Below are 17,636 nucleotides of genomic sequence, written 5' to 3'. Positions count from 1 at the left end.
TGGTTTCCTTAACCAGACGCAGCGAATGTGTTATATTAATGACGCCTCAAAAATCAATTTAAATGCAGAAAAAAAAACAAAAAACGGTACGAGGAAAGCATTTTTCTTTAATTATATGGCACATAAAAAAGTATATCTCTATCAATGTTTACAGTATACTAGGGTCTTATATTAGGCACATTTTTGTATGTTTATATCACAGTATACTGAGCTTTAATATACATAAGAACAGTAAAAAATCAACGATCAAATAACTAAAAGAATGCGTTTTTTTTTTTAAGTTTTCTAAATAGTAAAAATCATAAAAACAAAATATATAACGCTCATGGAAAATAGTACATTTAACAATTTTAAAATAGAGAATCAGGAAATTTTAATTTGATATCATTCCAGACCACAGATAGAATGATATGCAATAGACAAATCCATCTCTGAGAGTTTTTTCATAGCCTATGCCCAAAGGATCCGCATCTTCTTGTTTGTGGGGTTCTCGGTATACAGCATGAAGTTCCTAAAAATATGAAATTAAAAAAAGATAAAAAAAAATAACTGTAATATACCCCTCTAGCTGTATGCAAATCCAAACTTAACATCATAAACGCACCATAATAACGAGGATGTAAAATTACATAATAATATACATTTCCATCTGTTGATGAATATATTCTATGCTGATCGGAATATTTCACCAGCAATAGTTTTGCAAGACCCTGATACCATTGGAGTGGCTGATTGAGGAGTGGTTGCAAATTGGGATGTAAATCGTATAAAGGCCTTAACTTGGCCAATCTTTTCAATTCAATAAATTCTTCGAATGTTAACTGGTTTGATTCTTGAGGTGATATTAATCTATTCCATAACAAAGTTGTTCTACAATGCTCCATACCTAAAAATTCCAGGGAACAAAATTAATTAAACCTAAAACTTTTACTGCATCATCAAAACATAAACTAAGTTTTTTCAACAAAACTGATCATTGGCTTTCCTAATAAAGAATAAAACTTTAATCGAGAAAAACATGACATATAGTCAAAAATCCATCAGATTTAACAGGTTTTTAGAGTGATTGTTATAATGAAATCAATGCAAAACCATAAAATACCTTGATAAAATTGATGCGGAATTCTCGTAAGATTTTCATCATCAAAAAACTGTACTTTTCGATCAAACGAAATAATGAGAGAAATAATAACCCAATGAAACAAAATAAAAAAAATACTTGTACCTTTATATACCATATCTCTGATATCATTCTGAGTAGATTTGGCTTTCTCCATAATCAATTGATGCATTATTTGCTCATGTGGTGAATAATATCCCAAATAAGTAACTGGTTCTTGACGAATTATCATTGTGTTATGTACTTTACTCATTGGTGCATCATCCAACGATGTATTTTGAGATCCATCATCACTAGTCCTTGGGTCTGTATCATCAGCACTTGATTCCAAATTGGGGCAACTTGCTTCTAACTGCAATGATGATGATACCGTACGAAACTTTCCCAGTTTTTGCTCACTCTCGTACATAGGATAAGTATCTCTAAAATATAAATCGTTAGCTGTTTCTTAAAATAGTTTTTAATAGTAAATCAAACTGGCAAATATATCTAATATATGCTTGATAAATGTCTTCACACATTTATGTCTTAGATATCTTAGAAGAACAAAAATAGGATTAGTAATACTAGAGAAGAATGTGGAATCGGTCAAGCTGCAGTAGTTTTTGCTTCCCTAAGTACGTGTGAAAGAGGTGAGATATTACAATTCAGATTAAAATCCATCTCATTGGAACACTTATATTGCCAATTCTTTCTGTATAGTTCTGAAACTTGGACACCATTGCAGTCTGATATCTGTAAGCTTGAGGTATTTCAAATACGATGCTTAAGAGAAATTCTACATGTTTCATGAAATGAAGTCATTCGTTTAAGATACAACAATCAACAAAGGCGAACGAATCCTTCATACACTCCTGACGAAATCGACCTTTTGGGGAGAATAAAAGACAGATATAAAAATAGGAAACTAACATTATGCGAGACCAGAAGAGTTGCGAGCAATCGCTAATCGTAGCGGGATTTCTGAGAGAAATCCTGCGGCACCAACGACAGTGTATTGGTTGTGATGTAGACACTCACCCCAACCGTCGGCTATGGGTTGATAATAAAGAATAAATCAGAGAATCAATGTTATAGTGGATGTATAACCAGCTGCAACTTGAACAGCCTATAAAATTTGAAGATATCTAATTGCAAGCCCTGTTGGGTGTAAACTGAAAAGTTCAGTTAGGAGTTACCTAAACGGTAGGCCTCCGATCTACTAAGCAAAGTAAGTTTCACCAGCTAGCCGGCCACACAAAAGACCTTTTGTGGAAAACTATGACGGGTGTTGAACATGGACCCAAGAAATGTATAAAAAGTAATGGGTACATCCCACAAAGAAAGTTCTCCTGTGTAAAAATTAAGTCACAATAACTTTTAAACAGCATACATCAAATATGTAACATTATTACAATTAAATAAAGTCAAAACTGGGCGTAATCCAGCAATTGTGAAAATATATTATAAGTCTCACCTTTTAGAAGTTAATATAAGATAATACTTCAAATGTAAAACATTATCTGTAGATTTATATGGAGCACATAGATTGTAGACTACCAGAGTCATATCAAAATCATCAGTATGTTTCCTCTCTTGAGAATCCTTATAGGATATTTGTCTAGCTGTTGAAACTTGTACCAAAATAAAATTGGATGAACCAACATCCGTTTCGAGAACTTTAAATCCATATTGTTGCACATTTAAACGCAAATAGTCATAAAGTTGTTTTCCTTCAGTCACCAAATTATCAATTGTTAAAGTATCTTGAAAATATTAACAAAATTACATTAAATTTACAAAATAAATATTTACTTACCTGTATGAACTAAGTTTCTGGCATAATTTGGAGCTTTGTTATAATATTTCAAAAAATCATCCAAAAATTGATGTACATTATATTTTTCAGTTAGTTTTCCGATATTTCCAGATATGTAATTATATATTGATCGTAAATGATAATCATAAGTGAATGAATGTAAATGCATTAAAACTTTTACTTTATCACATTCATCCAGAAAACTTAAAGTAAACTAAAAAACAACCATTTTATTAATTCATTAATAAACTTAAAATAATACATACACTGTTAGAAGTTCTCGATGTGATATTCTGAAGCCTGTTGCATTCTATTGCATGGAGTTTAACCACAAAAAATGGTTCCTCAAACGAAACCGTAAAAATTAATATACCTCCTAATATTGTTCTTTGGATATAAAAAACAGAATTGTAAAATGATTTGTCTTTGGTCCAAATTCTATAAAGAATTAATGTTAAAATATATCAACATATTAAGTAACACTAAATTAAACAAAAAGTAATTAAAATGTATAACTTGCAAAAGTAATTGGAAAAAATAAACTAGCAAATAGCATTACAATACAATCAGTAAACAAGCAACGACATTTATCAATTACTACGCACCCAGCTTAGTAGCTAAATGAGCTATACAACCGGTTTCTCGCCGACAAAACCGTACCAGGATCAAAAGCTTGTGTTTAGTGTATTCAGACATGTTCGAAAGTCATTGAATAACGATAAAATATTACTATGATTATACATAAAAAAACTCCGCAAATACAGTATCACGCGAAAGGGTAAACAATTATTACTTGATATACAATGACTCCATATACACCGTTAACCACATTAACACAAACCATTCAATAATAAAACTTACCCAGCTGAACTTTGGGAGTTATCAATTTGTAATGGTGTAAAACCTAACGTATGCAAATAATTCTTATAATCACAAAAAAATGCGTAACAAAGTTCTGTATGCCAAAACTCCCTTTCTTCATCTATATCTGATAACTGTATGGCTTGTGATGGATAGTAAAGTGAATGGTCCCTTGTAGATGCACTTTTTAATCTCCACCTTGGCAAGAATAGTAACGGAGTGTTGACATAATGAATAATCCGACAATTTTGCATCAACAAATTAAGTTGAGGTACTGAAGTTATACCAGTTCTCGACTGGTACATCGAATGTAACTTTTTCATTTCCTCTAAAATTGTTAATAAATTGTAGGATATTTTGTTTTCATAAAATCCGTAAGAATATAAGAACCTCTATTCTTCTTTTCCAACGATTTCATTTCTTTCATTTCAATTGTAAATATTACTGCAACATCATTATAAATATACTTCGAGTGATAAAAATTATCCCGAAAAGCTTCTAATATCGTGGGCAAATTAAAAGTTGATGGTGACTTTTTATGTTGATAGTCACGTGGAAACCTAAATATAGCCTCCAAATTACCAATTAAACTGTAGTAATTATTCGTTGATAACTTCTAAAATCGTTATATTTAAACTAAAGATGTAAACAATAAAAAAGAAAACATACAAAACATTTCCTTGTTAAAGGCTGGTTGTGGAACAGTCCTAGTTTTTGGGAAATGACCGAATTTAAATAACAAGAACGCACTGATAACCAGTTAGCCAAATTTCTACATTTTTGGTCAAGCTTATCAATACTATCTTTAGCCCAATTATACGTGTATATTAAAATCTAAAATGCAATAAATAATTTTAAACCCATATTGAAAACCTTATAATAAATTGTTATTAAAAAAAAGAAACAAGAATAAACAAAGAAAGAACAATTAGGATATTATGAGGACTGTGAATTAATCTGTTTTAAACATTTATACACATTAAACCTCAGAAAGAATATATTCCTATAAATTTAATGAGAAATTCTGCAAATGAGAAGATGGGAAACTTTTTAATTGTTTTTTGAAAACGTGTGAAAAGTTAACAACACAGTTTCCTGTATTGAATGAGTAATAGCTATCAATCAGCAACATTGAAAAGGATTAATGCTTCCAATTTACAAAAAAAAACATCACCAATTCACAGTTCTTACTGATCACTTCTTACGTTCTTAGCTGATCAAAATTACATAAATCTATACTACTTACATTTTCATTATCCACAGATATCCAAAATATTTTTCTGCGCGGTATTAAAATGTTATTTACCATTTTTGGTTCAAATTTTTGACTGTTTTTAATGTCATCTTCTACAGTGGAATCTTGAAATCCTCTGGATATTATTATATATTTCTGTATTGTATTTGAGGCTATAAAAGGAACATATATTCTATCGTTGTTATTGCTAAGGTAACTTGTTGATATAGCTCGAAATGACTTTGGTTTATCTTCTAACATAAATATAAGTTCTTTGACAATTATAGAGGGAATATGTCGATTAACAAGTCTAATAACATTTTTTTTAACAGATGGAGTATTCATTGAATGACCAAATTCCAACCACGATGGTAAAAACCTCGAATATATCATTGATACTGATCCATTATCAAAAGTATCAAATGAATTATCCTTTTCTAGGTCATAAGATATTACTCGTGAAGCTTTTAAAGTGGTGGAATGAAGTGTTCTTTTATTAATTTTCCTAGTGGGATATAAGTGAGCATCTAATTTCTTTGGAAGTGATTTTGTTACTACTTTCCTAACCGTTTTATTATAATTTAGGTCCAGTTCACAATCATATTCAACTTCTTTTTCTAAGTTAATATCCAGTGAGTCCACGTCAACTTTCTTTTTATTCAGATAAGGACACTCTCCATAATCCTTTACGCATAAAGGCTTCTTCAATAGATAATATTCCGTTACAATATCCCAATTTGCTTGACTCACAGATAATTTTAACAATTTTGAAAGGTTGTCTAAGTTAATTCGTCCTTGTTTCCACACTCTGAACTCCAAATATGAGTTGTAATGTTCATCATTTTCTATTATATTAGCATTAATAAAATCCTTATACTTTTTATTGATAAAGATATTCTCTAGTTCTTGCTCTGCATCATAATGGGGAACGGGATCGGTGTTTAGTATTAAAGCAAGCACAATACATGCTATTCCACGATTACCAGCTGACAGTATTTGTCCTTGATTATAAATGAATATATTGTCGGAAACAAGAACGTTTTTATCGTCTTCATCACAAAAATCTTTAAAATGATATTCAGGTCGATTATCAATATATTTCGGAATGTTTAAAAAATGTTGCAGATTATGATTTAAATAAAGAATGAAGGAATTGGTTTTTCTCCATTGTAGAACGATATTCTGAATGCTAAACTGTAAAAAAAAAACATAACATTCTCATGTATAATAAAATAATATGTTAAACTCACTCTAAACACATAGTCTGGTTTTTGTTGCGGCTTTTGTATGAAACGTACATCTTCGGGCGTTAAAGGACACATTGAGTTTCTTGCCAACATTATTGATAAAAATTCGAGAACAGCATCATCCAATCTATTTTGTAACACCTGTACTAAGTCCTCTTGCAGCTCACTCCCTGCTGGTGTTATGCCATGAACTTTCAGAACCAAAGTATCTTCATTTAATTTTTCCTTTGAATCGTATGATCTGATTTCTTTCTCTCCAAATGATCGGACCCTAGGTCTTATATCAGACTGAAAAATGCAAAAAATTGTAATAATGTTTAACGCACATAAAGTAGAATATGTTTTTTATTACCGAAGAAAGTGAAGGTAAACTTTGTTCAGATACACCCAAATTTGGGATACTATTCTGACCAATAGGCAAAGAAGCTATAGAGGGACTCCTTGAAAAGGTTGTGCTATCATTATCTGTTGATTTCATACATAGTCCACTATTAGTTGTGTTGGAACTTTCATACAATCTCAAATAAAATACATTTTCCCCTTTATCCTTATAAACAAACATATTATTCCTATTCTGCACCAAAAATTTGTCCAGGATCAGCCTTAAAGCCGATATTCCTCGTGTTTTGCCCGCAGTTCCTGTTTTTAATCGTGGATGTAATACAAAAACTTTTTGCCACACAACTGGACAACTAAAATACCCAGGTGTAAAATGAGGCGATGCCTCAGGCTGAGAAAGTGTTATATCCAAATCATCACTTAAATCAGCTAAAATTCAACTTGACGTTACTTTAATTAATCACTATTTATACTCTATAACTTACGATCTGTTTGCCTAAATTTATTGGTAATTTTTGGTGCTGAAGTATCATGTGCAAGATTATCATCAGGTTCCAAAAGTGTGTTACATAATTGACTTTCATACATGCATTGAAGTAGTAAAAGCTGATTCACTCTCTTACAGAGATTAAATATTGAGCCTCGTACTTCTCCCTCAATATTTTTGTAAGCTTCCACATGGTTTGTAGCTAATTCTAAAAATCTAGTAAAACAACTGAAGTCAAACAAATGTTAATGAAACATAAAGATAGATCAGAATATTAGAAATATGATGAAATTACAGAACAAATATAGCTGGCTGAAAACATACATAAAGATTACCTGCAATGAAAGTAGCAATCAACATGATTCTCCTCTATTTTTAATATTAACCAAAAATTTGACAATAAAGGTCTCTTATTGCTTAATATATCTAACCACTCCCAATCTTCGTCGTCTTCACTAACATCTTCATCATAGCCTGAAATAAAATTTAATCTAATAAATGTATATATAATATCAAACACAATGATGACACATAATAATGGTAAAGTAAATTTTAGTCTAAAAACAGCAAAGCGGTAACAATTGTTTAGCAAGTAGATAAATGATGAAAATGGGGACAGAACTAAAGGAGCTGCAAGGAATATAAGATAACCGTGAGAAAAGAGAGTGCACATCAGGCAATTCAAGATAATAACAAGGCGTCTGAAATAAAGGTGTCACAAATAGAGAGAAAGGGAAAGAGGAAAGAAGGAAATTATCCTATATCCTATATGTATATAACATAAAAAAACTGCTTAATCAGAAATGAAAAAATCAGAACAATTAGTAATTACACAGTAAAAATAATAAATTAAAAATGTATTGAATATAAAACATTGCACTGCAAACGCAAGAGTTACTGATTAAATGGATTAGTCTCCAAGTGATTACAGTGTACTATTTATTGATAAAACTAAAATTTAAGGAAATTTAGAAATATAAGAAACTTACCATCCTCAGTTTCTGATAAACTGATACTTGAAATATCACTATGTTGTGATGTATTATCTTCCTGGATAAGACCTCTGCTAATGAATGTATCTGACTCTTCTTTCAGTACATTTTGAACGTTTGAAAATCTCTTATTATAATGCAATATATCATTGTCTTTTTTATCTTTAGCTACAAAATAATATTCTCCTACTTGGCATAATTTATAGCCAGTGGGTAATGGTAATTTTGAGAACTCTTGAATAAATTTTTTATGGCTACTATTGTTACTGTAAACAAAATTCAAATCAATCTTATGCATTTTACAGGACGGACTTGTCTGATATCCATCAGAAACATGTCGGATAACATAATGCAAAATTTCCATGGTAACTTGCTCTGTATCTAAAAATGAGGTACATATTTCATCTTCTAATAGCCAATTAATTTCGTCACGTAATCTATCAACAGATTTTCTCTGAGTTTCAGTTAAAAACTTCAGTTGCACTTGGAAACTAAAAATAAACAAATAAAATAATTAAAATAAATGCATTTGGTTAAAAGTAATGTTATTGTACATCCATCTGAATTCACAATTCAAAAACGCTTCTTATACTCACTCGGAACTGGCACTGCTTTCTGATATACTTCTTTGGAATCCATCGGAACAAAACGAGCTAGTTCTAATATCATGTTGTGGATAATCCGTCAGAATATTTTGAACATTTGGCGGTAAAGTCAAACACAGTATATCTAAACTAATGTACAATTTTGATTTATCAAAATGATCAATCGTAGTCTCCAATTTTTGAATCAATTCTCCTAAGCATGTAGGCAATACTCTAACTGAAGTGTGAGTGACATCCCTTGAATTATATTTAACGGTACAAATTAAGTGAAGAAATAATGGACTTATATCGCTCATCTTGGCTACATCTGTTACACCTCCTTCCAAGGCCTTTGTCAACAAATGAGGACCTTCTGAATATATGCTCATCTCTTTGTCAGAACGAAATTCTATATCTGATGCACATATACTGGTTTCATCGTCGCTGTCAATTGGAGGTTCTTCAGATTTGGAGGAAAGATTCTTGTAATAATAATATTCCCCATTACTTGGTACCCGATAAAAAGATGTACATAATATTTTCAAAAACTTTTTCTTAATTAGCTCGTGAAAATTACTGAATGTTCTGCAAGGATAAGCTTCGCGTAATGTTTGAATAGGCACGAGATCAATATTGCTTTGCTTCACATGATAACAAACATTCTTCATAAATTTGGTAATATCAATTTCAATATATTCCTCCTCGCACATATCCATAGCATTTTGTATATCGGAATCCCATATATAAATACTATTATGCAAAGCAAGAAATAATGATAAAGTAAAGCACTTTGAAGTAGTAAAAGTTAACGCTTTACAATGTTCTTGTAACTGCTTATTCTTTGGTTCAGGCATTTCATGGGGAATATAAAAGCTGCTATCTTTAGGCCTAAAATATATTATAATTCAATAAATATCATTTCGGAAATAAAAATTATATTACTTCAAACTATCCTCCTGAAAAACAAACCGATGATCTTCATAGATATCTTCAGCTGCGTATCTTTTATCGTTATCGCTATTAACAAAAACATTCACTAACAACTTGGACGGACAATTATAAACATAAACTGGCAGGCATAAAGAATTTGGATTATTAATAGGTACATCACTGATATTACTAGACCTAGATGCAGCTCTTTCTTCTACTTCATCTAGATCACTGGTAATATTAATATAGACCCCTGTTAATCTTTTCACATCTTCTACGGAAGCCGGTAAAAACGTTAATATTACATGAGTTTTCGAAACTCCTTTTATGTAGCATTTCCAATGAATATTGTCATCGTTATTTAACTTCGATATTGGACAAACATGATTCAGTTTCTTTTCGTGTCTCAACATTATTTCTCTAGTAAATTTTTGAGAGTCTTCATTGGTAATCTCTATTTCTCGTTCATGAAGCAACGAGAAGTGTTCAAAAATATTGTCTAGCAATAACTTATTTGCCTTAGAATTAAGATCATTATCGTCTTTACTATTTGTCACTACATTATTACATCTACCTTCTACTAACATTGAATATAATAGTTCAGTCTGTTGGCATAGATGTAAAACATCAACTGTATCAAATTTAAAAGGAATGTGTTCTATACGTGGAGTTATTATTGGATACCATGACGATCTAGATATAATTTGTGATGTATTAACTTTTATATAAAAAGGCACTTATAAAAACTTACCCATTTTCAGGTACATTATGACGGTTATAATTATCATTAATAGGAACTCGACAACTTCTTTGTGATATACTCCTTTTGAAGGTTTTTGACCCTGTTATTTCACCTGTACTATCACTAAGATTATGGACAGCTTTATTTACACACATTAGTGACATGTGCTCCATTGTTAAAAGTACACTAATACAGGAGTAATCAACTTTGCTAATCTAAAATAAGAATAATAACATTGCATACAATTTGAATTATATACAATAAAATAATACTAGTGTTACAAATACATACAGTATCGGCTATTTCATAGCAAGTCTTTCCATTGAAGTAACTAATTTTAGAATTGTCTGAAACCACTCTACCATACTGGGGTTCAATCCATACTTCTGTTACTAGCTGTAATTCCATGTCCAGCTCTGATATTGGTTCGCTTTCTTCGTCAGAATCACTTAAATATTCGTCATCACAATTTAAGTGTGGAGGAAATAAAACATACTGAACTACACAACTTCCTTGAGGTTCTAAATTTATTTCCAAAACCATAGTAACTATTCCAGATGACGAATATGCAAATTGAAAACCTTCTTTTAGACGTGTGCTGCAATATAATTTTAAACAATTGTAATTTATTGCTATGAAAATTTGTTACTAGGATACAGGGTCCATCCAGAAAGTAGTAGTACTGAACTCAAAACAAAAAAACACAAACAGACCTCAAAACAGATCTGGGCTAAAAGGTAGATAATATATTGAAACGCGAAGCTGGTGTGGCTCGCCGTTATGTTCTGAGTCTTTCAAGTACTCTCGCAAAAATACAGTATTCACAAACCTTGACAAAAAGGTACTTCTCGGTGAAATAAACAAAACCATCTAACCAACTTCTGTTACTCAAAAACATTTGGCCTATGATATCACTTCTATACACAGTCTAAATCACGTCATCGGGCTCATTCGCAGTTTTGCCTAGATAGACGCTACTCTAACAAACGATTCACTGCGGACAGTGACCCCTTGGCAGGGGTTCACCTTAAACTCGATCCACACCCTGGTAACATCCGTAAACGAATAGCGACTGATACAATAGTAACTAAGACCCACCACCTAATTAGCACAATAACTGCGTCAAAAACGATCCCAACGGTAAGACGAGGAGGATGATTACATTGCCCCGGTAATCAGAACTGGGAAACTAGCCATGATACCGATGGACATGAAAATGTTTACTAAAAGTTAACATACTTTTTTAACATAACAATATTATTACTAAAAGTAGTTACTGTTTAATAAATTATTTACAAATTCTACCGCTTCGTATCTCAATCCTTCGAGAAACAACACCTCAACTCAATTTCATCTGGAAACGCGCTTGTTCGCGAGCTGGTCGACATGCTGGGAGCTTAGCACCGCGTCACCGCGACCGTTACATCCCAAAATTCAATGTATTAGCGGTAGTAATCTACAAGGGTCAGCTGTGAAGCGGCTTCGGTTTAGTCTATTGGTAAGCCCAGAGGCAGTCCAACATAACCCGGTCAAACTTGTCGTTCCAGGGCAACTCTCCCCGGTCGAGTATGTGTCATGCATTCCACCGCCTGGTTTTAGACTCGAACAAAAAAAAAGCATGCAAAAGAGGATGGAACCTTCCTAAAGTCACATGATGAGTGTCTCGAACGATGGAGAGAAAGAAGTCTTCACGCAGCTCTACAATCATATACAGAATGCATACAGAAAGCATGCGATTGTCGTTTTTATTAATTTTTACCCTGCTTTCAAATGTATACACAAGCCCTCACTTCGGGTAACTTTGGAAACTGAACATGTTCCCCTAAAAATTATTAAACTTCTTCAAGTGTCTTACGATGGTTCCATTAGTGAGTGCGAAATGATTAGTAAAATTAATTTGAGATCCAAGTCGACGTATAGAATTGTTAAGCCAAACACTACTTTTTAAATGGACCCATGTTATTATACATATACTTATATCTAGTTGGAAAATTACACTTTTTTAATTCATTTTTTATCATTTGGTTCTAGGATTATTGGGCATTTCTATTATAAACTGCTATTACTTTAAAATAATACTTACTTAATTAAAGTAGTTAGTATCCTGTCTGTAGAAATGTTAGATAGAGTAGGGTTCGTTTTATAACTGGTATGCCAAATCCAACGCTTGTGAAACAAATATCTTGATAACGTTGTGAAGAGGGATCCACTAACTGATGAGGAAAAACAACTGACATTGTCTGGTGGCTGAGTACCATCAGGAAATATGACTGTCGTATAGCTACCTGGTACCTTCTCGTATCTAATTAAAATTTTCTCTAACGGTTTTTGCAGTAATACACAACATGACATTGCTTTGGCTTTCGGAATATATGATAAGGAAGCTAATTCTACTTTAAGTAAGTCACAAGTCTAAAACATATATTACAGTAAAATTCAATTAATAATGGAATAATTAAAATTGACGCCAACCTGTAGTCGAATTTGACCAGGAATATTAGTTGAAAATCCTAAATTAAGTACGGCACTCGGAAACTTGGAAATCACTCGAACTATACAAAACCCTATTGGTGCGATTTCTTGTTCATTATAGATAAGTTTAAGATATGTATGATTGTAAATTAACATGAACGTTGCCCATTTACTTAACATTCCCTCTAAAGCTTCTATTGCTTCTCGACATTGTACTACCTGAAATCATTAAAAAGGTAAAATGCAATTATACAAACCTTCATAATTAAAAATGTTACCTGATATAATTGGGAATTTGAATAATCTACTGTAGTTGATGATGGATTATCATGAGTTAAAATTAGTGAAATTCGATGGGTATGAAACCATTTCCTCCAATTATTTGTCTCTATTTTATATATATCATGCCATATTTGTGCAAATTTCCTATTTTAAACACACAAAAAAAGCTAAATGATAACATTAGTGAAACTTAAGATTAGGCTAAACAATTTACCCAGATGTGTGAATTGAATTTTGTGCGTCTGACAAAGAAGCAAATAAGGGAATCCCATTCTTTATGCTTTCTGGCAAAGTATACCAATCTTTACTGTTACTAAAATTGCTTAGCTGAACGGCCAATTTTAAATCACCAGTTGATATTTGTCGTAATCTACTCCAGATTCTTCGAACAATCTCTTGCTGGTAAACTGATTTTGTTTCTTTTTTATTAACACAAGTCATATCGTGTAAAAATTCATAAGGAGCTATAACAATATAAAAATTATTTGTTGATTTGTTCAGAAACTCCTAATTAAATAAATAACATTTTTATTGAAGATATATGGTATGACAAGTGTTATGAAATGGTCACAAGTACGTTTTTGCAATACAAATATTTCAGATTAGGTATTCATTTGTACATACATCTATAATAAAATCTTGAAATATTTGATGACGATCAGATATTTCCAATTAAATAGAAAAAATTAATGTTGAGTGATTTAACATTTATAAATAACTAAATCTTACTCACCACTTATACAGATCTCAAAATGGGTCAAATTTATTGTGGATGGCCATACCGATGTCAACTTATAATGAATATATATGAACGACTTCCACTGAAGAATCAATTTTATTTCTAACTTATTATTCATATAAAATACACTCTGCAAAAAAAATTATTAGTATTATTAAAAAATATTATATAATAAATGTTTACTTGAATAACTAGAGAGGATCGAACGATTTTAATACTCAAAGTAGGTAAACATTACCAAATATATTTCAGAATAATGTATTCCTTTATAAAAATGTAACCTTATACAATATGGACATTATTTAGAAATATGAAGTGTCCATTATTAATATATTACTAAGATTACCACTTTAGCATTAAGAAGAATGTAAAACTTTCGCTACTCGAAATTGATTATTTACTCCTAAACAACAAGAATGTAAATAGAAACTCGAATAAACACTATATATACTGTAGATCCAAGTTTGATTTGGATAAGTATTCACAGATATGACTAGGCGCAATATCAAAAACAAATGTTATTAGAACATTGTACTAAATATTCGATATGTTACACCATCTCAATGCGCTACATATAACTAATAAAATAATTGTAAAGCAAGATATCACGTGATTGTCAGAATAAATCTGTTAGAAATGTATTTATATATTAAGTAATTATTTAATTAGCTCCTTACATCCACTATAAATCCTTCTCGTAATCGTCTAGCTAATAAAAGAGTAATGGAAGCGCCAGTAGTTTCTTCAGTCTGCTTCTTGAATAACAAGGTGGGCGAGGTCTGGCTACAATATTTATCATTGCTGAAATTGTTTCACGAATGTTATGTTATTCAATAATCATCTTAATACACCATATTTACGTAGAAATCCAGCGGTTTGAATTATCACAGGGTTTTTGAGGAGAATCATCAGTGTTACTTCTACTATGAAACGACCAGAACATAAACAACCGTTGATAAAAGTTAATTGACTCGGAGGAATCGTTGATCTAAAATTCCCATATATTATAAATGTATACACATTCAGAATATATACATATCTTATACATAATACATACATATTCATAATAATTAAAACTGCAAATAAAATAATTTTACCTCAATTTTTAAAGAATAAAAAAATTAATGCCAAGCAGAAACTGCTTAATTATTATTATATTACTTGCAGCCTTTAAACAAATGATAAAAAACGAAATGAAAATTATAAACTACTACAAAACTTGCTGTGCATTTTATCATGTTGCATCTCACCATCATACAAAGGTATAATATATCCATATATTTAACATTTATATTTAAAATTTTTTTATCTTCAAATATATTTATTGATATTCCGAACTCTTGCAGACATAGAGAAATACTTCAAAAAATCATTTCAGTTCTTCATGTTTGTGAGCTATCAATGATATATTAAATAACGACAAGAACATTACTTACTTTTTTGGGATAATATTCTAAACAGGTACCTAAAGTTGAATGAGAAAAAAAATCTAACAAGTCAAAGTAAGAGACCAGACCAGCTGCTGAATGCGGATGATAGCTGGATCCTACTTTCATGAAAGACACTGATATTGCATCATAATGTAGTTGATGCAGTAATGTTTCCATTACATTGGAATCAGGCATTGCAACTATTCCATCCGTTATGACTAGAATATCTGAAACAAAAAAAAATTATAGTTTGGTCAAAATTATGTTGTATTACTCACGACTTATAGTAATTTCAGGAAGTAGTGATATGGCTAACATTGAATATCTCAACATATTTACAAAATTAGCATCAGCTGTTACCATAGGTACTTTTAATGATTTCCCCATTGTAGATATTTCAAAGTCTCCTAATGTACCTACATATGATGCCTACAAACAATAAATGTATATGAAATATCACATAGAATAACTTTATTATTCAACTTACTTTTTGGTTATCTATATCATCCAAAGCTTGCTTACAAACTTCAGCAATTTCGCCTTCCAACATATCAAAATGAGCCTTAACACTACCGATTATTTCCGGTAAATTTTGTGGTGTGATTTTAACACCTTTCAAAATCACTTGCTGAGCTGGACTGACGAAAAATGGCGTGTTTACCATAATAGTAACATATATTGCTGGTTGAAACGCCACTAGACTACTAGGTACTGTAAACTAAATTTTAAATTCAGTAAAAATGAAACGTTAAATGAAAAAAGGAATTTCGGCCCTTCCTACTATTCGAATTAAAGATATAAGACAAGAAATATAAATAAGTATAAGAAATATATTTTTTGACATTCTATACGTGTTATTTTATGATTGAAATTAACGGAAGCACCAAAACAGACCTTTTTAAATAACTTTCTTTTTATGTCAGTAAAGAAAGTTATGCTCTATAATGACATCGCAAGGCACTACTCATATTTCATAAACTGAACGATACTGACTCTTCGATAACTAATAAACCATTCTCCGTAACTCATCACTAACTCACTGTATCATTTAAAAAATGTTAATAATTTATTGTTTCCTTTAGAAGTTGCATTGTCTCTAATTGTGAATGAAATTTTATATATCCGCTCGTTATGAATATAAGACAACTATTTGTTTAATCACATACGGTATTTTGAATCCGACCCATGTTTAAGTGAAAACTATTGATTGATTGTGATTTAACTCTCAGTATTTTTTTGTAACAATGTATATTAAAATCTCCAACATTCCTAGCGTTACTATTTATAATAACTTAAATATGCTATATCAGATTTTTATTTAAAACAGCTTTATATTCTATTATATAATAATAGAACTATAAAGTTACCAGAAAGATATCAAAGTTAAATGACCTTTAACATATTCTTTTAACATATATTCTTAGTGTATGAAAAAGATGTTAAAAAAGAAGAAATTAATTTCTTGTAAATCTAATAAAAATTTTCTTGGTAAGTTGATTGAACTATTTTAAGTAAATATCCATACAAACAAATAAAACTTGACAGTTTACCTTATCATATTATCTACATTTTTATTTTTATAGTTGGCAATGATTCAATTAAAGAAAACTTGGCAGTCTGTATTGCCATCTTTCTTATTATTTTGTTTCTATAATAAGCTGAAATTGAAATAATTTACCGAAAATTTTTTGAAATCAGTCAATATTATAACACATTGGAACGACACCCACCCATATAGAACTTTTGACTTAAAGGAATACCATAATAACTATATCGACAAACGAATTCCTCAAATGTTTGAATAAGAAAATTATCAATATTTTTTTATTAATTACATCTTACATTATCTATGCTTAGTACCGTCTTAATTTATAAATTAATTTATTACTAGTGTTCTGTTGTACTTGCATCATTACACAAGCAAAACGTATTGCTCAGAAAAAAATTCAAATGATCATGAACATCAAAAAATTATTAATATGATCGATGAGATGTGGTAGAGAACACAACATAACTCACAACAGTAGACAGTTACATTATTACTCAAAGTAGTTTTACTGCGGACATTTTTAGAGAATGCTAAATCGAGAAATAATCCTATTTTTAATAAGACTGATTAACAATGATGAGACGAATGAAACCTGATTATCGACAATAAATTTCAAAAAAGGATGTAATAATAAAAAGAATAAAATGTAATATGTTATACTATTTAATGTATTTAAGTTTTAAGTCCTGTTAATAAATTGAGTAATTTTTTAAAATAACGTATTTTAATACAAATAATATACATAAATAATTATAAACCCTACACATTAACATCGGATAAAGCGAATGTTCCGCAACGTTACCGAATGCCGGCCGTTATGAGGTGACGCC

General features: G+C 30.7%; 1 protein-coding gene across 1 annotated transcript in view; it reads right to left on the bottom strand.

Annotated features, from left to right (window-relative positions):
* Nucleotides 1-87: 87 nt before the first annotated feature.
* LOC143197302 (KICSTOR complex protein SZT2) overlaps nucleotides 88-17,636 on the bottom strand; it is a 55,403-nt gene continuing 37,854 nt past the window's right edge. Inside the window, exons 5-33 of the mRNA XM_076405657.1 lie at nucleotides 15,745-15,975; nucleotides 15,536-15,686; nucleotides 15,264-15,484; nucleotides 14,688-14,815; nucleotides 14,505-14,628; nucleotides 13,822-13,957; nucleotides 13,303-13,552; nucleotides 13,085-13,232; nucleotides 12,807-13,025; nucleotides 12,418-12,746; nucleotides 10,626-10,932; nucleotides 10,344-10,549; nucleotides 9,605-10,285; nucleotides 8,675-9,550; nucleotides 8,076-8,569; nucleotides 7,422-7,560; nucleotides 7,085-7,302; nucleotides 6,613-7,028; nucleotides 6,264-6,548; nucleotides 5,026-6,207; nucleotides 4,449-4,613; nucleotides 4,170-4,395; nucleotides 3,780-4,107; nucleotides 3,185-3,356; nucleotides 2,919-3,132; nucleotides 2,577-2,865; nucleotides 1,226-1,542; nucleotides 561-886; nucleotides 88-511 (exon numbers count right to left, since the gene is read on the bottom strand). Coding sequence (XP_076261772.1) covers nucleotides 374-511; nucleotides 561-886; nucleotides 1,226-1,542; nucleotides 2,577-2,865; nucleotides 2,919-3,132; nucleotides 3,185-3,356; nucleotides 3,780-4,107; nucleotides 4,170-4,395; nucleotides 4,449-4,613; nucleotides 5,026-6,207; nucleotides 6,264-6,548; nucleotides 6,613-7,028; nucleotides 7,085-7,302; nucleotides 7,422-7,560; nucleotides 8,076-8,569; nucleotides 8,675-9,550; nucleotides 9,605-10,285; nucleotides 10,344-10,549; nucleotides 10,626-10,932; nucleotides 12,418-12,746; nucleotides 12,807-13,025; nucleotides 13,085-13,232; nucleotides 13,303-13,552; nucleotides 13,822-13,957; nucleotides 14,505-14,628; nucleotides 14,688-14,815; nucleotides 15,264-15,484; nucleotides 15,536-15,686; nucleotides 15,745-15,975 — 8,916 coding nt within the window. The 3' untranslated portion in view covers nucleotides 88-373. The remainder of the gene's footprint in view (nucleotides 512-560; nucleotides 887-1,225; nucleotides 1,543-2,576; nucleotides 2,866-2,918; nucleotides 3,133-3,184; nucleotides 3,357-3,779; nucleotides 4,108-4,169; nucleotides 4,396-4,448; nucleotides 4,614-5,025; nucleotides 6,208-6,263; nucleotides 6,549-6,612; nucleotides 7,029-7,084; nucleotides 7,303-7,421; nucleotides 7,561-8,075; nucleotides 8,570-8,674; nucleotides 9,551-9,604; nucleotides 10,286-10,343; nucleotides 10,550-10,625; nucleotides 10,933-12,417; nucleotides 12,747-12,806; nucleotides 13,026-13,084; nucleotides 13,233-13,302; nucleotides 13,553-13,821; nucleotides 13,958-14,504; nucleotides 14,629-14,687; nucleotides 14,816-15,263; nucleotides 15,485-15,535; nucleotides 15,687-15,744; nucleotides 15,976-17,636) is intronic.

The sequence above is a fragment of the Rhynchophorus ferrugineus genome, unplaced genomic scaffold (assembly GCF_030347505.1).
Source record: "Rhynchophorus ferrugineus isolate W39M unplaced genomic scaffold, kcgeb_rfMv2 rfM5, whole genome shotgun sequence".
NCBI lineage: Eukaryota > Metazoa > Arthropoda > Insecta > Coleoptera > Curculionidae > Rhynchophorus > Rhynchophorus ferrugineus.
Note: the sequence above shows the minus strand (reverse complement) of the source record. Positions and strands in the feature narration are given on the sequence as shown.